General features: G+C 40.3%; 1 protein-coding gene across 1 annotated transcript; it reads left to right on the top strand.

Moving 5' to 3' along the window:
* Nucleotides 1-3,414: 3,414 nt before the first annotated feature.
* LOC123507033 (calnexin-like) lies at nucleotides 3,415-14,128 on the top strand. Its single transcript, XM_045259537.1, has 12 exons — nucleotides 3,415-3,566; nucleotides 4,935-5,059; nucleotides 6,354-6,516; nucleotides 7,428-7,621; nucleotides 7,834-8,004; nucleotides 8,304-8,408; nucleotides 8,649-8,908; nucleotides 9,118-9,349; nucleotides 9,463-9,603; nucleotides 11,007-11,129; nucleotides 11,334-11,579; nucleotides 12,787-14,128. Exons 2-12 carry the CDS (start codon nucleotides 4,940-4,942, stop codon nucleotides 12,835-12,837), a joined length of 1,806 nt encoding a protein of 601 aa, XP_045115472.1. The 5' UTR covers nucleotides 3,415-3,566; nucleotides 4,935-4,939; the 3' UTR covers nucleotides 12,838-14,128.
* Nucleotides 14,129-15,010: the final 882 nt, after the last annotated feature.

The raw sequence follows: 15,010 nt of genomic DNA on the forward strand, positions 1-15,010 counted from the left end.
AAAAGGTCTGTTACACCACCACCATAATCACATCTATTACAACAATACGAGTAACTACTGCTACTCCAGATCTATCAGGCGAGATGACGTCCTATCTTGACAACCGTATATATTTCTTGGTGACAAAGTCACCGTTGTAAGGAATAGTACGTAGAGGTAATAGTATTAACAGTAGTAGTATACTAGCTTGTTGTAGTGGTACTACTACTACTACTACTACTACTACTACTAGTTCTACTACTAATAATAATAATAATGATAACAATAATAATAATAATAATAATAATAATAATAATAATAATATAGTTTTCTCTCTCTCTCTCTCTCTCTCTCTCTCTCTCTCTCTCTCTCTCTCTCTCTCGGCATCACTTATGATATCTTCAATGCTCTCCTGGAGGTAAAGGTAGACAACCCTATCTTGAGTTTATTTAACATGTCTCTCACTGCAGGCAAGCTTCCCCACTCTTGGAAAACAGCCATCATCATCCCAATCCCCAAAGGGGATGGCACCTTTCGCCCTATTTCTCTCACCAGCTGTCTGTGCAAGATGATGGAACGGGTATCATGATCCTCGGACTCCTACAACACCATACCTCAGGAAGATCTTGGGAGTACTGACGAGTGTAGGTGTAGCCGAGGCCTGTATTAACGTTGTTATGTCACCACTACAACCCGCCTGGAACCCTCATCTTGTCAGTGTTGATATTCACTCTCTGCATCAGCCCAAGAGGGACTGGCTCCCTCATGTGCTGCAAGACATGTTCATGACTAAATTGTCCAAGTACCCACACGTTCAGGCTATTCATGTTTATTGGTCAGTTAATGGCAGCAGGTCTGGATGTGGGCTGTTCATCCGTGACTACATCTCTGCCAATCTCTACACTGACACTGAGGTTTCCAGGCGGCTCCCTGCACACATGTCTTCCACTAGAGCAAAACTGTATGCTGTACTGGAGGCGCTCCATATTGTGGCGCTTCTCCATAAGAATGTATATTTCTTCATTGACAGTCAGACTGCATTGTATGCCCTTCAATCGACCTCCCCCATGGACTGTGATCTAGTTAATAAGTGTCTTGATCTCATCCACACCCTAGAAGGTGCTGGTGCCACGGTCCATTTCATCTGGATACCCTCTCATGTGGGTATTCCGCTAAATGAGAAAGCAGACCGCCTTGCTCAGTGTGCCCTACAAAATGACACAGTGGACCGTGGCACTGAGCTAGTACAGTCTGGGTTATGTTAAGAGTAGCATTAAGGACTTTGTACATAGTAGCATTAGTGATTAGTTGGAACTTTGTTGCTATAGGGGCAGTGGCACTGTGGCACTAGTCTTCACTCTGCACGTGTCTCCCAGAGCTGTGCTTACACGTATGGGAGACACACTGCATCACACGACAGGGTGGCAATGAGGCTCAGATTAGACTACAAATACTTTTGGGAAGTCAGTGCTTCTCCTGATGTGTGCTGTGTGGTATGTGCTGCACCAAGGGAACACACTCTGCGTCACTATATCATGGAATGTCCTCTCATTGCTAAATTTAGGCCGCAAGGTCAACATGACTTGTATAGCCTCATTGACCATCTCCTATATAGACTCAACCACTCTCAGGGATATACTCAGGGAATATCCTCAGTTTGCTCCCAGACTGTAGGATGTTTATGCAATAAGGTGTGCAATATCTGTATTCATTTATTTAAGTTCTTGTATTCTTGTTATGTATACTGTCTATTTATATATTTCTGATACTTTAACCTTAAGTTTTTGCCCAAGGGGTGGGTGGCAAGGTCCATCTTCCTCCTTTGTTGTATTTATTTATTAATTCAACAATAAATGTATCAATCAATCAATCAATCTCTCTCTCTCTCTCTCTCTCTCTCTCTCTCTCTCTCTCTCTCTCTCTCTCTCTCTCTCTCTCTCTCTTTAATAGTGTACCTAATCGTAGTAGTAGTAGTAGTAGTAGTAGTAGTAGTAGTAGTAGTAGTCTAGCTTGCAGTGGCGTCGTCTGGCAAAACCCCATGCAGATGTTATTATTTTTTTTTCCTTTAGCCGCGGATAATTACACTTCAGAAGAAATATTTCAGAACTATACATTAACGGGCCACTAAAGACTAAAGATCGAAGTTGTAGTTTCCCATTTTCAGTGAATGCAACATAGGATGACCCCTCTATCGATATAGTTTAATTTGACACATTTCGAAGTCACCACACGACTAAAGGAAGCACAGAAATAGAGCTTTTTTTCAGAGTAGTATCCCCTAGACTTGCCTATAAGGTCTGCGCTCAGCCCTCAATGTTTTCAGTCCCAAGAAACGCCCCTGAGTAGTAGTAGTAGTAGTAGTAGTAGTAGTAGTAGTAGTAGTAGTAGTAGTAGTAGTAGTTGTTGTTGTTGTTGTTGTAGTTCTCAACCTTTTTAATTTTATGTACCCCTCGAAGTCTTTCAGTATTGATCATGTACCCCTTACCCACAATGCAGCGTCTGGAACGGTAACAATAAATGCATGGTTTATTGACTTACTTTATTAAGCTTAAATTGTGTTATATAATTATGACGAGCAGACAAAATCTTTAATTAACATTAGTATGTTTCTATGAGGTAGTGTCGATAGGAACTGGTACCTCACAGGGAGACACTATATGTGACTAACATACAATACATTTGCCAAAAAGGAACTATATCAGACAATTTTCGATCATTATGGTAGTGAACTAGTGTTGCTTGCAGCTAGTTGCAACTTGTAACTAGTAACAGTGATAGATAAGTTACTGTGTGTGTGAATAACGTATAAGATAATAAATCAGAACAAATATTATAGGTTTGCAAGGTTGTATGGCAACTGTAATCCAAGAGAGCTTTCTCTCAAGTGATATAACTCCAAGAGTTTCCTTGTTAACGTTGTTAACGTGTCCTTGTTCTAGTGAAGGTCACATCCAGCCTAGCACATGTAGGCCACATTGTATACTACAAACAAATTTGCAGCTATTCAAAACTGAAGCATTTTGAGAAACCTGCCACGTACCCCAAAAATTCCTCTCATGTACCCCTGGGGGTACGCGAACCCCAGGTTGAGAACCCTGTTGTAGTAGAAGTAGTAGTATATACTATATTATGAGAGAGAGAGAGAGAGAGAGAGAGAGAGAGAGAGAGAGAGAGAGAGAGAGAGAGAGAGAGAGAGAGAGAGAGAGAGAGAGAGAGAGAGAGAGAGAGAGAGAGAGAGAGAGAGAGAGAGAGAGAGAGAGAGAGAGAGGAACTCTTGACAGTTTGGGGAGAAAAAAATATATTAGTTTTCCATAAAGTGTAAACGTTTTCTGTGTAAATCTCAGTGAAAGAAGACGAAGCGTACTGAGGCACACCGGCTGTCGTCTGCTAGCCAATCACCACTACAGGAGACATTTAACAATCTTTCAGCCAATCAGAAACCTTGTTGCATATCTTCTAGGCAACCAACGACCAACCAGGGACGACCACGCGCAAGGAAGTCTAGAAGCATCAGTTGTGTTTTGACATCAGAGGTGGGAGGACACGCGGCGGCCTACCCTGGACAACACTAACTCAGCGTGCCGGGCGTGAGTGTTGTTGAGTGGGCGTGAGGGCGTGAGTAGTGGGAGGGCCTTGTGGGTGTGGAGTGGGCGTGGGTCGGTGTGGTGTGGGTGAATGGGCCGTGGGAGTGGGTGTTCCTCAGTCCGACATTGCTTTATTTTCTGTTTCTCTCTTATCTTGTTGTTGTAGTTGTATTTTCCACCTTGTTTTATGCTTTTCGAAGTGACTGAGGTGAATGGGTTGGGATTGGGCGAGGGGGGCGTGGTAGCGGCGTGTGTATTACGTGGTCGGACATTATTGCTTCCTCCCCATCACATTCTAACACTATAAAATCTACTCCTTTTAACTATTTCGTATTTCCCAAGGTTGTCTGTGTATTTTCACGTGTAGGAATAGTGATGTGGGATAGTACGTGTCATGTGAGTAGTGTGTCGTGTCATTTATCCGCCTATTTCTTCCTCTTCTGATACTAAAAAAAAAAAAAAATACTTTTTAACTATTTCGTATTTCCCAAGGTGTTCTGTGCAGGTTCTCTGGCAGGAATAGTGGTGTGGGATGGTACATGTGTTGTGTGAGTAGTGTGTCGTGTCATTCATCCGCCTCGTGGGTCCGTGGGGTCAGGAACGCATCAATAATAGGAACAGTGATGGTGGATAAGTGAAAATAGCAAAAATGGTAACAAATAAATGAAAAGTAGGAAAAAATAGTATCACAAATTGATGAAATAAGCTAAACAGTAACATGGATAAATGAAGATAGTGAAAATAATAATAGGAACAGTGTTGGTGGTATCAATAGCTTTTGATCCACGAGGCACACCACTCGCCAGGGAATTGACTGTTACGTGAGGTTTGGACAGAGCTGGCCTGCTACTATTGGCTAGCGTTATGTATGTTCTTACGGTAGGTGGTACTATGCGGCGGTGAATGGTAGATGTTGCTAGTACTTCATCTTTTTTTTTTAATTTTTAATGAGTTGGCTATGTGACGTGAGATGTGGGCAGAGATGACTACTATTGGCTAGCGTTATGTATGTTCTTATGGTAAATGTTTCTAGTACATAATTATTTTTTCTCTTCGGTACCGTGACGTGTTTCCATATTCTGCTTGCTATTTGGTGATTTTATGCAGCTTCAGAAACGTGTGGGGATTAAAATAGTGAAGACTCTAGCCCATTAATTTTCTGACGTCCGTAGACCCTTCCTAATGTTAATGAAATCGTCTAATACACAAAACTCGTGATAAAAAAAATGCGTCTTAGTACTGAAGGAGTAAACTTTTGCTTCTAATGTGTTAACTAGCATGAAGTTTGCAGGGTGAGTATGCGTCGGTGGTGTGATGGAAACAGGGAAAGAGATAAGGATTACTCTGATAACGTCCTGTTGTGTTCTGCAGCCTTCATGATGGCGTGGACGTGGCAGAGGACCTCCCTTACTCTCCTGGTGGTGGTGGGACTCCTGCTGGCCGGCGGAGCAAAGGCTGACGACGAGGAAGAAGTGACAGTAACAGAGGAAGTTGTTGTAAGTTGTGTGGAAAATTTGACTAAGCTAATGTGAAGAACTAATGGTTGGTGGTTCTCTCTCTCTCTCTCTCTCTCTCTCTCTCTCTCTCTCTCATGTCAAATTTTGTATTCATGTAGTAGTGACAGGAATTACCTACCTGCTTCTGTATTCCCAACTTCCTATGACTTGATTTTATTAAGAGGGAGGTTTTAAGACATCCCTTTCTTATGGCTAACTCTCTTTGGGCTGCATGGGGACTGGCAACTGAGTGGGCCTTTTTTTTATTATTTTTATTACCTTTGGTCAGTTTCCCCTTCTTACATAAACAAAATTATATCAGGTTGGCCTTTAATGGTTTTTTGTTTGATTGGTGTTGTCAGACGCACATTTGCCAGGAGATTTGGGCCTTGGTGACTAACTGGTGACTGGTGACTGGTAATTGTCCACCGATGAGTTGCAGAACCTTATTTTTGCCAGAGTTAGTGAGTTGTACATAATGGGAATGAAGTGTGATTTACCAAGTGTTGTTCATACAGCCTTGGTTCTTGTTATAGTTGTAATATTGGGATTAGAGCAAAGATCACTGTAACTAGTGTAAGAAGGAACACTTACTTTGCATATCAAGGAAACTGGTGCCATGTATTAATTTTATTTATTTTGTAATATGCAAGGGAAGCTTTTGTAATACAGAGAAATTGGAGGGAGATTATTTGTGTGGGTGTTGTCAGGCTTCCCTGTGCTGGAGGGGAGCATCACTTGCCTCAGTATAGACCAAGTTTCCGCTGGTGATTTCTGAATGCCTACTGAGTGAATGGTGGCAGTCCTGTGTGTGTGCCATCCTTCCTCAGTAGTAAACAAAGATGTCATATCACTTGCTGGGTTCATTTGTAATTAGAATTGGAACTCATCTTTTCTTCAGTTCAAGTCTGAACTTATGATTGCCCCTCTCACTTTATTTCTGCTGTCTTGCTGCTCTCTGTTCTGTCTGTATGAGAGGAAAATAATTATGAAGGCTGTTGCCGTTACATTCCATAATGGAGAGGAATTGTAATGCTTGTGTTGAATATATTCTCAGCAGTATCACATCTTAACTTAAAGATTCTAACTTTTTCACGTCTGTTGTTGAAATTTATTGCTGTTATCCTTATTCTGAGGTGGCATCAAGTAAACATTATGGTGGTGTATGCCCCATCATGGCAGCTTCCCCCACCAGCATTAATGATGTTGGCCCATGTTTCACTAGGCAGCTTTCCACTTGTTTCACTACCATGGCTCCTCTACTAGAACCTATATTGCTGGATTTTTATTTCAGGAGAAGGGAGAGGAAGTTGAAGATGTAATTTACACCACACCAAAGCAGATTGAAAATGCACATCTCATGGAGACCTTTGATGATTCAGTAGCTTTTGAGAAGAGGTGGATTCGATCTCAAGCCAAGAAGGAAGGAGTGGATGATGATATCGCCAAGTACAATGGTAATTAAGATTGTCAGTCACACACATACTCCACCTGTCTTTACTCTTCATTAACTATACATTGCAACAACCCTCATGTCATTACACAGCCATGTCACACTGTCTTCTCCCTCTTATTTTGAAATGTCCTGCTCTCCTTTGCTCTCCTCTCGCTGACATCTCTACAGAACAGGGATGGGCAAGTTTTTCATTGCTAGGGCCACATTAATAAAAATTACTGTTATAGGGCCACATACTACATAAACCCAAAATCATTAATATTTGAAATACAAAATTAAAGGCTTCTAAAGAAAAGGCATTCTCACACATGTGCACACTTGCGGGAAGAAAATGAAATGCTCACTATACTATTTGGCGTTGTTGCGCTTTCAAATTTACTAACATTTGTTGGGCCGCATGAATTCCTTTGGCGGGCTGCATGTGGCCCGCAAGCCGTAGTTTGCCCACACCTGCTACAGATGAACCTTACTTTACTTTGTCTTCTAATCTTTCAGCTAACACATCTATAGAGTCTTTAAAATAAACCGTCAATGTATATCTCTTCAGGTTACTTTTTTTTTTTTTTTTTTTTTTTTTTTTTTTTTTTTTCACATTAAAAGTTTAGTTAATGAAATTCCCTTCCCCTCTTAAACCTCATTTTACCTCTGATTGTTGTTTTCTTAGAATTAACTATCTTATCTTGGACTTACTCATTTCTTTGACTACCACATCCAGTTCATCCAGATTAGGTAAAGCAATCATTACTCAGTCTTCAGTTATATACTCTTTCTCCAAACTCACTCCTACTGCATTAAAGCTTCATATATTAACATCTCTGTTTCACTTTGGTAGATTATCAAAATTTTAGACAAGAACACTACTTGTATGCACTCCTTTATGTATGGTCTTGTTGAAAAAGCATTATTCCACAGGTGTTTGGGAACTTGAGGAATCAGAAAAGATGCCCCTTATTGGTGACCGAGGGCTGTTGTTGAAGTCAAAGGCTAAGCATGCTGCCATCTCAGTCCCCCTGAAGAAAACCTTCAACTTTGTAGACAAACCTCTGGTGGTGCAATATGAAGTCAATCTGCAGAATGGCCAGGAGTGTGGAGGGGCTTACATCAAGGTGAGGTCATCGTATCTGCTTTTGTATTTCATATCAATATGTATTTAAAATGTTAGTAGTTGTCACTTATTTACTTGATGTTCTCTCCTTATTTAGGAAAGATTTCTGCACATTTTAAGGAACTTTCTCTCATTTGTGATTTTCTTTCTGCTTACCATGTTACTGGTTATTGTCCAAATAGTCTGGGAAGTAAATGACTGCTCTCCTTGCAGCTCCTGACTGACCAGGATGGAGGGGTGGACTTAAACAACTTCAATGACAAAACCCCATACACCATCATGTTTGGACCTGACAAGTGTGGAAACGACTACAAGCTGCACTTCATCTTTAGACACGTCAATCCTCTCAATGGCGAGATTGAAGAGAAGCACGCAAAGGCAACTGTATGTAACTTTTTTATACATCTTATAGAAACTGTTTTCAGATTGTGTAATGTATGGAATTTAATGTATTTGAATTTTTGTAATTTGCATATTTAATTTCTTGGTTACATAATAGTTGAGCAAATGTGGTGATTGATAATTCTAAAGCTTTTCTTCAATCAATATCATTAACAAATTGTCAAAGTTTTGTTTTTTGTTGTCGTAACATTGGTGGTAGTAACGCTTTACATTTCATAGTAACTGGTACACATATAATATGATTTTTATGATGTCCAAAACTTGATGTTGACATTTTTCAGAATCCGCGTGAAAGAATTGAGGAGCCATTCAAGGACAAGAAACCACACTTGTTCACCCTGGTGGTGCGGCCAGACAACACTTATGACATCTCTCTGGACCAGGAGGTGTGTGTCAGGATGGTAGTTACACCATGCAGGAATCAATTATCATGCTGTCATCAGGCTCAGGATTAGTTTATTAACATGCTGGTTTAAAGATAAAGGGATTTCAATTTACTTTAGATTTTAAATCTGTCTGTCTCACAAAGGTGATGACCTGGTTAAGCAACTTGTTCCTTTGGTTCTATTAGGGAGAAATGCATGTTTTATGTGGAAATATTACTTTTTTGCCTCATTTATTTGTAGGTGGTGAACACTGGTAGTCTGCTGGAGGACTTCTCGCCACCAGTCAACCCACCTAAAGAAATTGACGACCCTGAGGACTTCATGCCTAAGGACTGGGATGAGAGGGAGAAGATACCTGACCCCGAGGCCACAAAGCCTGATGACTGGGATGAGGATGCCCCCATGCAGATCCCAGACCCTGATGCAGTGAAACCCAAGGGCTGGCTGGATGATGAACCCGAGATGGTGCCGGATCCAACTTCTGAGAAACCTGAAGACTGGTGGGTATCACTTGCATCAGGACTTGTATGTGGTAGTAACGCTTTGCAGGTTGAGATTACTTGAGCCAGTGTTTCAGATGTCAAGGATGATACATTGTGTAGAAACCAGATTGTTAACTTAAAATCTTAATATCTTTTAGTGTGAAAAGTCCCATCTAACCTGAAGCATTGTGTAGGTTTGTTACTCATTGGATGTTTTCATTCTTCAGGGATGATGAAATGGATGGTGAGTGGGAGGCAGCTTTGATCAACAATCCCAAGTGTGCTGAGGCTCCTGGGTGTGGGGAGTGGAAGGCACCCGTGATTGATAACCCAAGCTACAAGGGCAAGTGGAGGCCACCAATGATTGATAACCCGAACTACCGTGGGAAGTGGAAGCCACGCACCATCCCGAACCCCGATTACTTTGAGGACCTGGAGCCCTTCAAGATGAGGCCCATTGTAAGGCAGCCAACTCATTGCTGAGTGAACACCAGTGAAAAGTTAGCTTTTTGATGACTGAAGCTTATGTTTGGATTCTGTGATGAAGTTCTCATTTCATTATCATTTTGCAGGCTGCTGTTGGTCTTGAGCTGTGGTCTATGTCGGACAACATCCTCTTTGATAACCTCCTTGTGACTGACAACATGGCCGATGCCAATCAGCTGGCTGCAGAAACTTATGATCTGAAGATAATGAAGTTGGAGAAGGGACAGGTAAGCTGAAATAAATGAAAAAACAAGGTTCATCAAAAATGGTTGGAATTACACTGTTATGAGACGCTCACATCAGTCTACTGGAAGAGGTCACTGCATAGCAGGTGCAACCATCTTATGATAGACTAATTCCTTTTCTCTTTCTCTGTAGTTTGATTACATTCCAGAGTCTGGAGTTAGCTAATGATCTGTTTTTTGGAAAGGTGTTTCGTGATTACTTGCCGCACATTTTCAGACATTCTGGATGGAAGATGGATTTTTTTTTTTTTTTTTTTTTTTTTTTATTATTATTATTATTATTATTATATTTTTTTTTTTTTTTTTTTTTTTTTTTCTTATGATAAAGCTTCCAATCAAATGTTGGCCAACTTTGCAACTGTGTTTAATAGTTGTTTTTTGTGTTGGCGACTGGCTGTGTCCTGACACTGCCAGTGGGGATACACCTTCCGGACTTGGGGTAAATGGATGAACTCCACTCCTTGGTTTTGGCCATCCTATGCCATGACATGTATTTCTCCAGCAATTTTCTTCTTGATTTATCTAATATGGTGGATGCACCAACCTGACGAAGAAGAAGAAGAGGTCAGCGTAATGGGTAGATTGAAAAGTCATGCAAGATTTCCTGCACATTTCCAGTTTGGTCACAGCACTTTTAAGATGTTAAATGTATACCTAAATTTATTATCAGCTAACCTTGAAGACTTGTATTCTTTGACTAATCAGTATTTCTATTCTTGTGTAGTTCTTAAAAATTACTCAGGTTTTGGCTTTTTAAACTTGGTTGTGTACATATGGGATGTAGTGTGGTGACATTTTGACCATTTGTAACATGCCAAAGTGTAGCAGTGTGACAGCACACCATTAAAGAGTGCAGCACTCCCCTTCTTAGCCAACACTGTGGGGGAAGATCAAGAAGATCTCCAATCATAAACCTGTAGCGTGGATCCTCTACATGCTGTACATTATTGTACCAGTTGCAACAGTCCTTTATGGTCTTGGCAAGTGGGCATACAAGGTACATGGTGGAGAACAGGCTGTGTAGGGTATTCTTGTGCACTGGTGTATCTCTTGCAGTATTACTGAATGGTAAAACTTTACCAAAACTTAAAACATTGAGCTTAATACTGCTAGTCTTGTAGATGGACAACTCTAAGCTTTAAGCTGATAAATATTTAGAAATTAACAACCATTGTACTTTCATTGTATGTGGTACATTTACAAGTCTGTAGAGCTTTGAGATGACTAGGTAGTATTGATGGCATAGATTTTTTTTATTTTCATCAGATCGTAAAGCTCTGATGTCAATGAGACGAACTCCATCAATACAGTGTGTTGTAACCTGTTGGTGCAAGTACTGATGCTTCATGCCAAGTAGTTTTGCATCTTGCCACTTTGAATTTTAGGTTGGTGTGTTCCGGCGTATCATCAATTACTCTAATAAAAACCCGTGGCTGTACGGTCTCTACGTCCTGCTTGTGGCCATCCCTGTAGTGTTGATCTTTACTTGCTGCTGTGCTGAGACAAAGGTAACCAAGACCTCTCTTATTTGTATTGAAGTATTGTGTGGTATTAGTATTTGCTTCAGTTATTGAAAAAATCACCACCTCCATTCTCAGAAATTATTGATGGAGATTACAAAAATTACTGAAACATTGAAGTTAATGAATTCTTGCTTTGAATTAAACATGTCATTGCCTCACTGCTCACACTAATGGTGCTGCTCTTGCCAGGAGTCAAAGAACGCCAAGCGGAAAAAGACTGACGAGCCAACAGAAGACGACCCCCATGCTGAAGAGGAGGAAGATGCAGCAGCAGGCAAGGCAGGGGAGGAATCTGCAGAGAATGATGCTGCTGCTGCTGCAAGTGAAGAGTCAACTGAGAATGTAGACAGTGACACAGCTAAAGATGCCAAAGATGAGGAAGAGGAAGAGCAGAAAGAGGAGGAAGACAAGGACACAAAGAGTGATAAGGAGGAGGTATGAAACTTTTTTTTTTTTTTTTTTTCCAGGAATGTTGGTGCAAGAAAGTGAGGTTTTTAAGAAACTTGAGTAGAAGACTCGTATAGCTTTGATTTTCAAACAATCCTCCCATGGTTTTTATCTTGTCTGCTACTTATCTGAAGTTTTCTCTCTGACCATTGTATTGCTGCTTTGGTAGATGATTATTGTTCTTAATTCATTGCTTGGTGTTCCTGAAGGTTCTGTCCTGTTATCCATCAACGATCTAAATCAGTGGTTCTCAAAGTGGTGGATATAGACCCAGTGTGTCGATGGGACCATCCAAGGAATTGACAAATAGCTGGGTGAATGGTGAATGTTACTGTAGGGATCAAAGGGACCATTGAAACTTTTACCTAATCTAGAGTATATGTAAAAATCTGAAGAGAATCGGGTACCATTAAATTAAAACCATATTTTTCAGTAATTAATCTTGAGAAATTTAAGCAGCATTGGCAACTACCTTCAACCAACCCTCATTGTCTCACAGCTGTACTGCACATTCATACAACTGGACATCTTTCAAAATATCTTTGATGTAAAAACAAAAAAATAATTACTACTACTACTACTACTACTTTATTTTTGCCATCAGAATCATTTTCCTTGAATTAAAAGATAGGGGGTCGATGGAAATTTTGTAACATCATTGGAGGAGTCACTGAGTTCAAAAGTTTGAGAACCCCCATTTTAAACCAAACTTCTTGTCCGATCCACTCCTATGTTGATGATAACCACTGAGCACTCTTCCAAGTCTTTTCATAGATGACCAAGCCTTCTGGAAGTAAACAGATCACACAGGAAAGCCACAGAACACCCAACTTTTGATCTCTCTAATATTTTATTTGGGCTGAGCAAACAAAGTGCTGTTCAGTGCCCTTCAAAAATCAATTCCTCCATCTGTTAACTCGAGACAACCTTCCAGACAACTGTTCCCTCTTCAGTGACATTCATCTGTCTCCCTCATCTACACTTACATCCCCGGTCTGTCCTTTACTTGCTATCTAAATTGGCAACTTGTATCTCATCTCTAGCTAAAACAGCTCCTATGATGCTAGGCATTCTGAGTCCTCTTTACCAGTTTTTCTTAGCATGTCATTGCTAACTCTGTGTAGGAGCCTTATCTGTTCATATAGGGAGTATGATTCTCAGACATGGCAATGATGTTTTTAATTTTCTGTTTCAGGAGAGTCAGCCCCGCACCTCCCCAAGGCTTCGTAAGTCTCGAAGAGAGTAATGGATGTATGGAAGTCACTTTGTTGTCATGGTAATCAAGATTCTTAGGTGATTGGAGTGTGATGATTAGCAAGAACGAATATTTGATTGGATTTTTATATGAGGCCTTATGATGCTAAATAGTACAGTATATAAGCAGTTTTATGCAAAATACCTCATTAGATGATTTTGGGGTAATGGGACTACCAGACTGTTCTCATTTGTTGAAGTTCTTTGCATCTTGAGATGCAGTGGTATTATAAGATTATGGAAGATGTTATTTTACATGCAGAGAAGAATGATCTTGTAACACATGCATCATTCGTACCTAGTCACTAGAGGATCAAATCTTATGAAATGCCTTTTCTGTATACACTTCTGCTTACCATGCCAAGCTCTCCACTCTAGGGCAAGTGTGTACTGTGATAGCTGGACATTTCTTTCCTCTCCTCTTCAGAACATTCCTTTGTTCCTCATTGACAGAGTAGTTGAATTAGAAAACATTGAGGCATAACATGTTTGAAGGGAAGAAATCTGTAAAGTGAAAGGAGCTTTAGTTTACCACAACTTGGGTTCAATATGACTAATTATGTGTTTCATGTTCACTTTTTTGTAAGTGGAATGTGGTAATGTTTGCATATCATCTCTACGGATTATAAGTACTACTTTCTTATTTAAGATGGTGTTAGGCGACTAGATTTATCTGTAAATGCTGTTGTTTATGTAAGTTTGACCAATCTTTTATGATCTTGTGAAGAGGCTGCAGCCTAATCTTTCTTGTATTTTAGTTGTTAGTTTTACATTCCCTTCACTTGGCAAGGAAGTGCAAGAACATAAGCATGTACATCATGCTTCACCATGCGGGTAGACACTCATCTATTGTCACATGATCACTTGAATCCCTAAATTCCAAAATAATTGGGGTTGGTAGTGTGCCATCCAGGTGTCACTGTAATTGGCTGACCAGTGATTGGCAGCTGCAGTCCTCCAATCCAAAGCCTGGACACACTGTGCTTGTAAGAACCAAGTGATTTAAGTATTTACTTAATTTCTTTTGGCATTGGTACTTGTTATTTTCACAAGGAGTGCAGAGCATCACCATTGTTATATGATGTAAATGTTTTATGTCTCAAGCTGAGAACTGCTGACCAGGTAGTAAACCTACATTGTATGAGTATTGGTCTTGTGGCTGATGGTTCCCGGCTAATGTGATGTAACACCCCAACTGCCCTTAACCTGATGCAGTTTGTCTCCAATATTTATTCCTGCCTGTATGTTGTACAGAAGCTTTTACAATAAATATTTTCACTGAATCACCTTTTTTATAACCTTTGTTAGTTTAATGTTACAGGGAAGCTGCACAGCAATGTCAGGTTGATTAGTATCTTTAAGTGTCCCATTAGTAAGTCATTGCAGTTTTAAGTAAATACATACAGCATCCTTATCTTTATTCTAATAGATAAATATCATAGGCCAGAAGTCATGACGTCAATAAAGTTGCTTTCTCAACCCCACTCCATGTCTGCCTCCCCATCCCCATTCTTGTTCTTCGTCTCAGATCCTTCCTAGCACCTCCATCTGAGCCACCTGCAATGACGTTTTGCAATCAGGTTTTCTCCATTAAAGTTCGTTAAAATTCCGCTATCTGAGTGATACGGCTGTTAATTGTAGGCCCGATAAATATTTACAAAAAATCCCTTCTCCAAGAATAGTAAGCTTAGGGAACTTGAGTGAAATTTAGGTTTTTCGAGTGGGATAGACCATTTTTGCTACTTTTAAAAGTCTAAGGGGGAAAATTATATTTAAGCAAAAATTATCACCGCTGTATTCGCTACGTTTAGGAAAAACCCAAATAAGGTATTAACCAAACCCATCATTATAATCGTGGGAGGGGGGGAACTGCGTCTCCTCGGCTGAAATCAGTCAGAGCACTGAGCGTCCATTGTGAAAGCAGCTTAGCAAATGGTGGAAACTGACGTGGTTGACCCTCTCTCAAGAGAAACAAATGCAATACTGTAGTAATTCCCTGCATGGCGGGCTCTCATTGGGCATTCCTAGCTATAGTCGACCGTTCGTGATTGGTTTTGCCGTGATGCGTTATTTAAAACCTTGACTTTCACCCTTGTTGCTGATAAGGAACAAAATGAAATACATCGACCACACGACAATACCAAATTATAAGATAATCACAAGTG

This window comes from Portunus trituberculatus, chromosome 21 (genome assembly GCF_017591435.1).
Source record: "Portunus trituberculatus isolate SZX2019 chromosome 21, ASM1759143v1, whole genome shotgun sequence".
Taxonomy (NCBI): Eukaryota; Metazoa; Arthropoda; class Malacostraca; order Decapoda; family Portunidae; genus Portunus; species Portunus trituberculatus.

Excerpts from the sequence above, each read along its gene's own strand:
- LOC123507033 (XM_045259537.1), top strand. The coding sequence starts at position 4,940 with ATGATGGCGTGGACGTGGCAGAGGACCTCCCTTACTCTCCTGGTGGTG. Across the intron at positions 7,622-7,833 it reads GTGGAGGGGCTTACATCAAG|CTCCTGACTGACCAGGATGG; the intron begins GTGAGGTCATCG and ends CTCTCCTTGCAG. Across the intron at positions 8,005-8,303 it reads AGAAGCACGCAAAGGCAACT|AATCCGCGTGAAAGAATTGA; the intron begins GTATGTAACTTT and ends GACATTTTTCAG.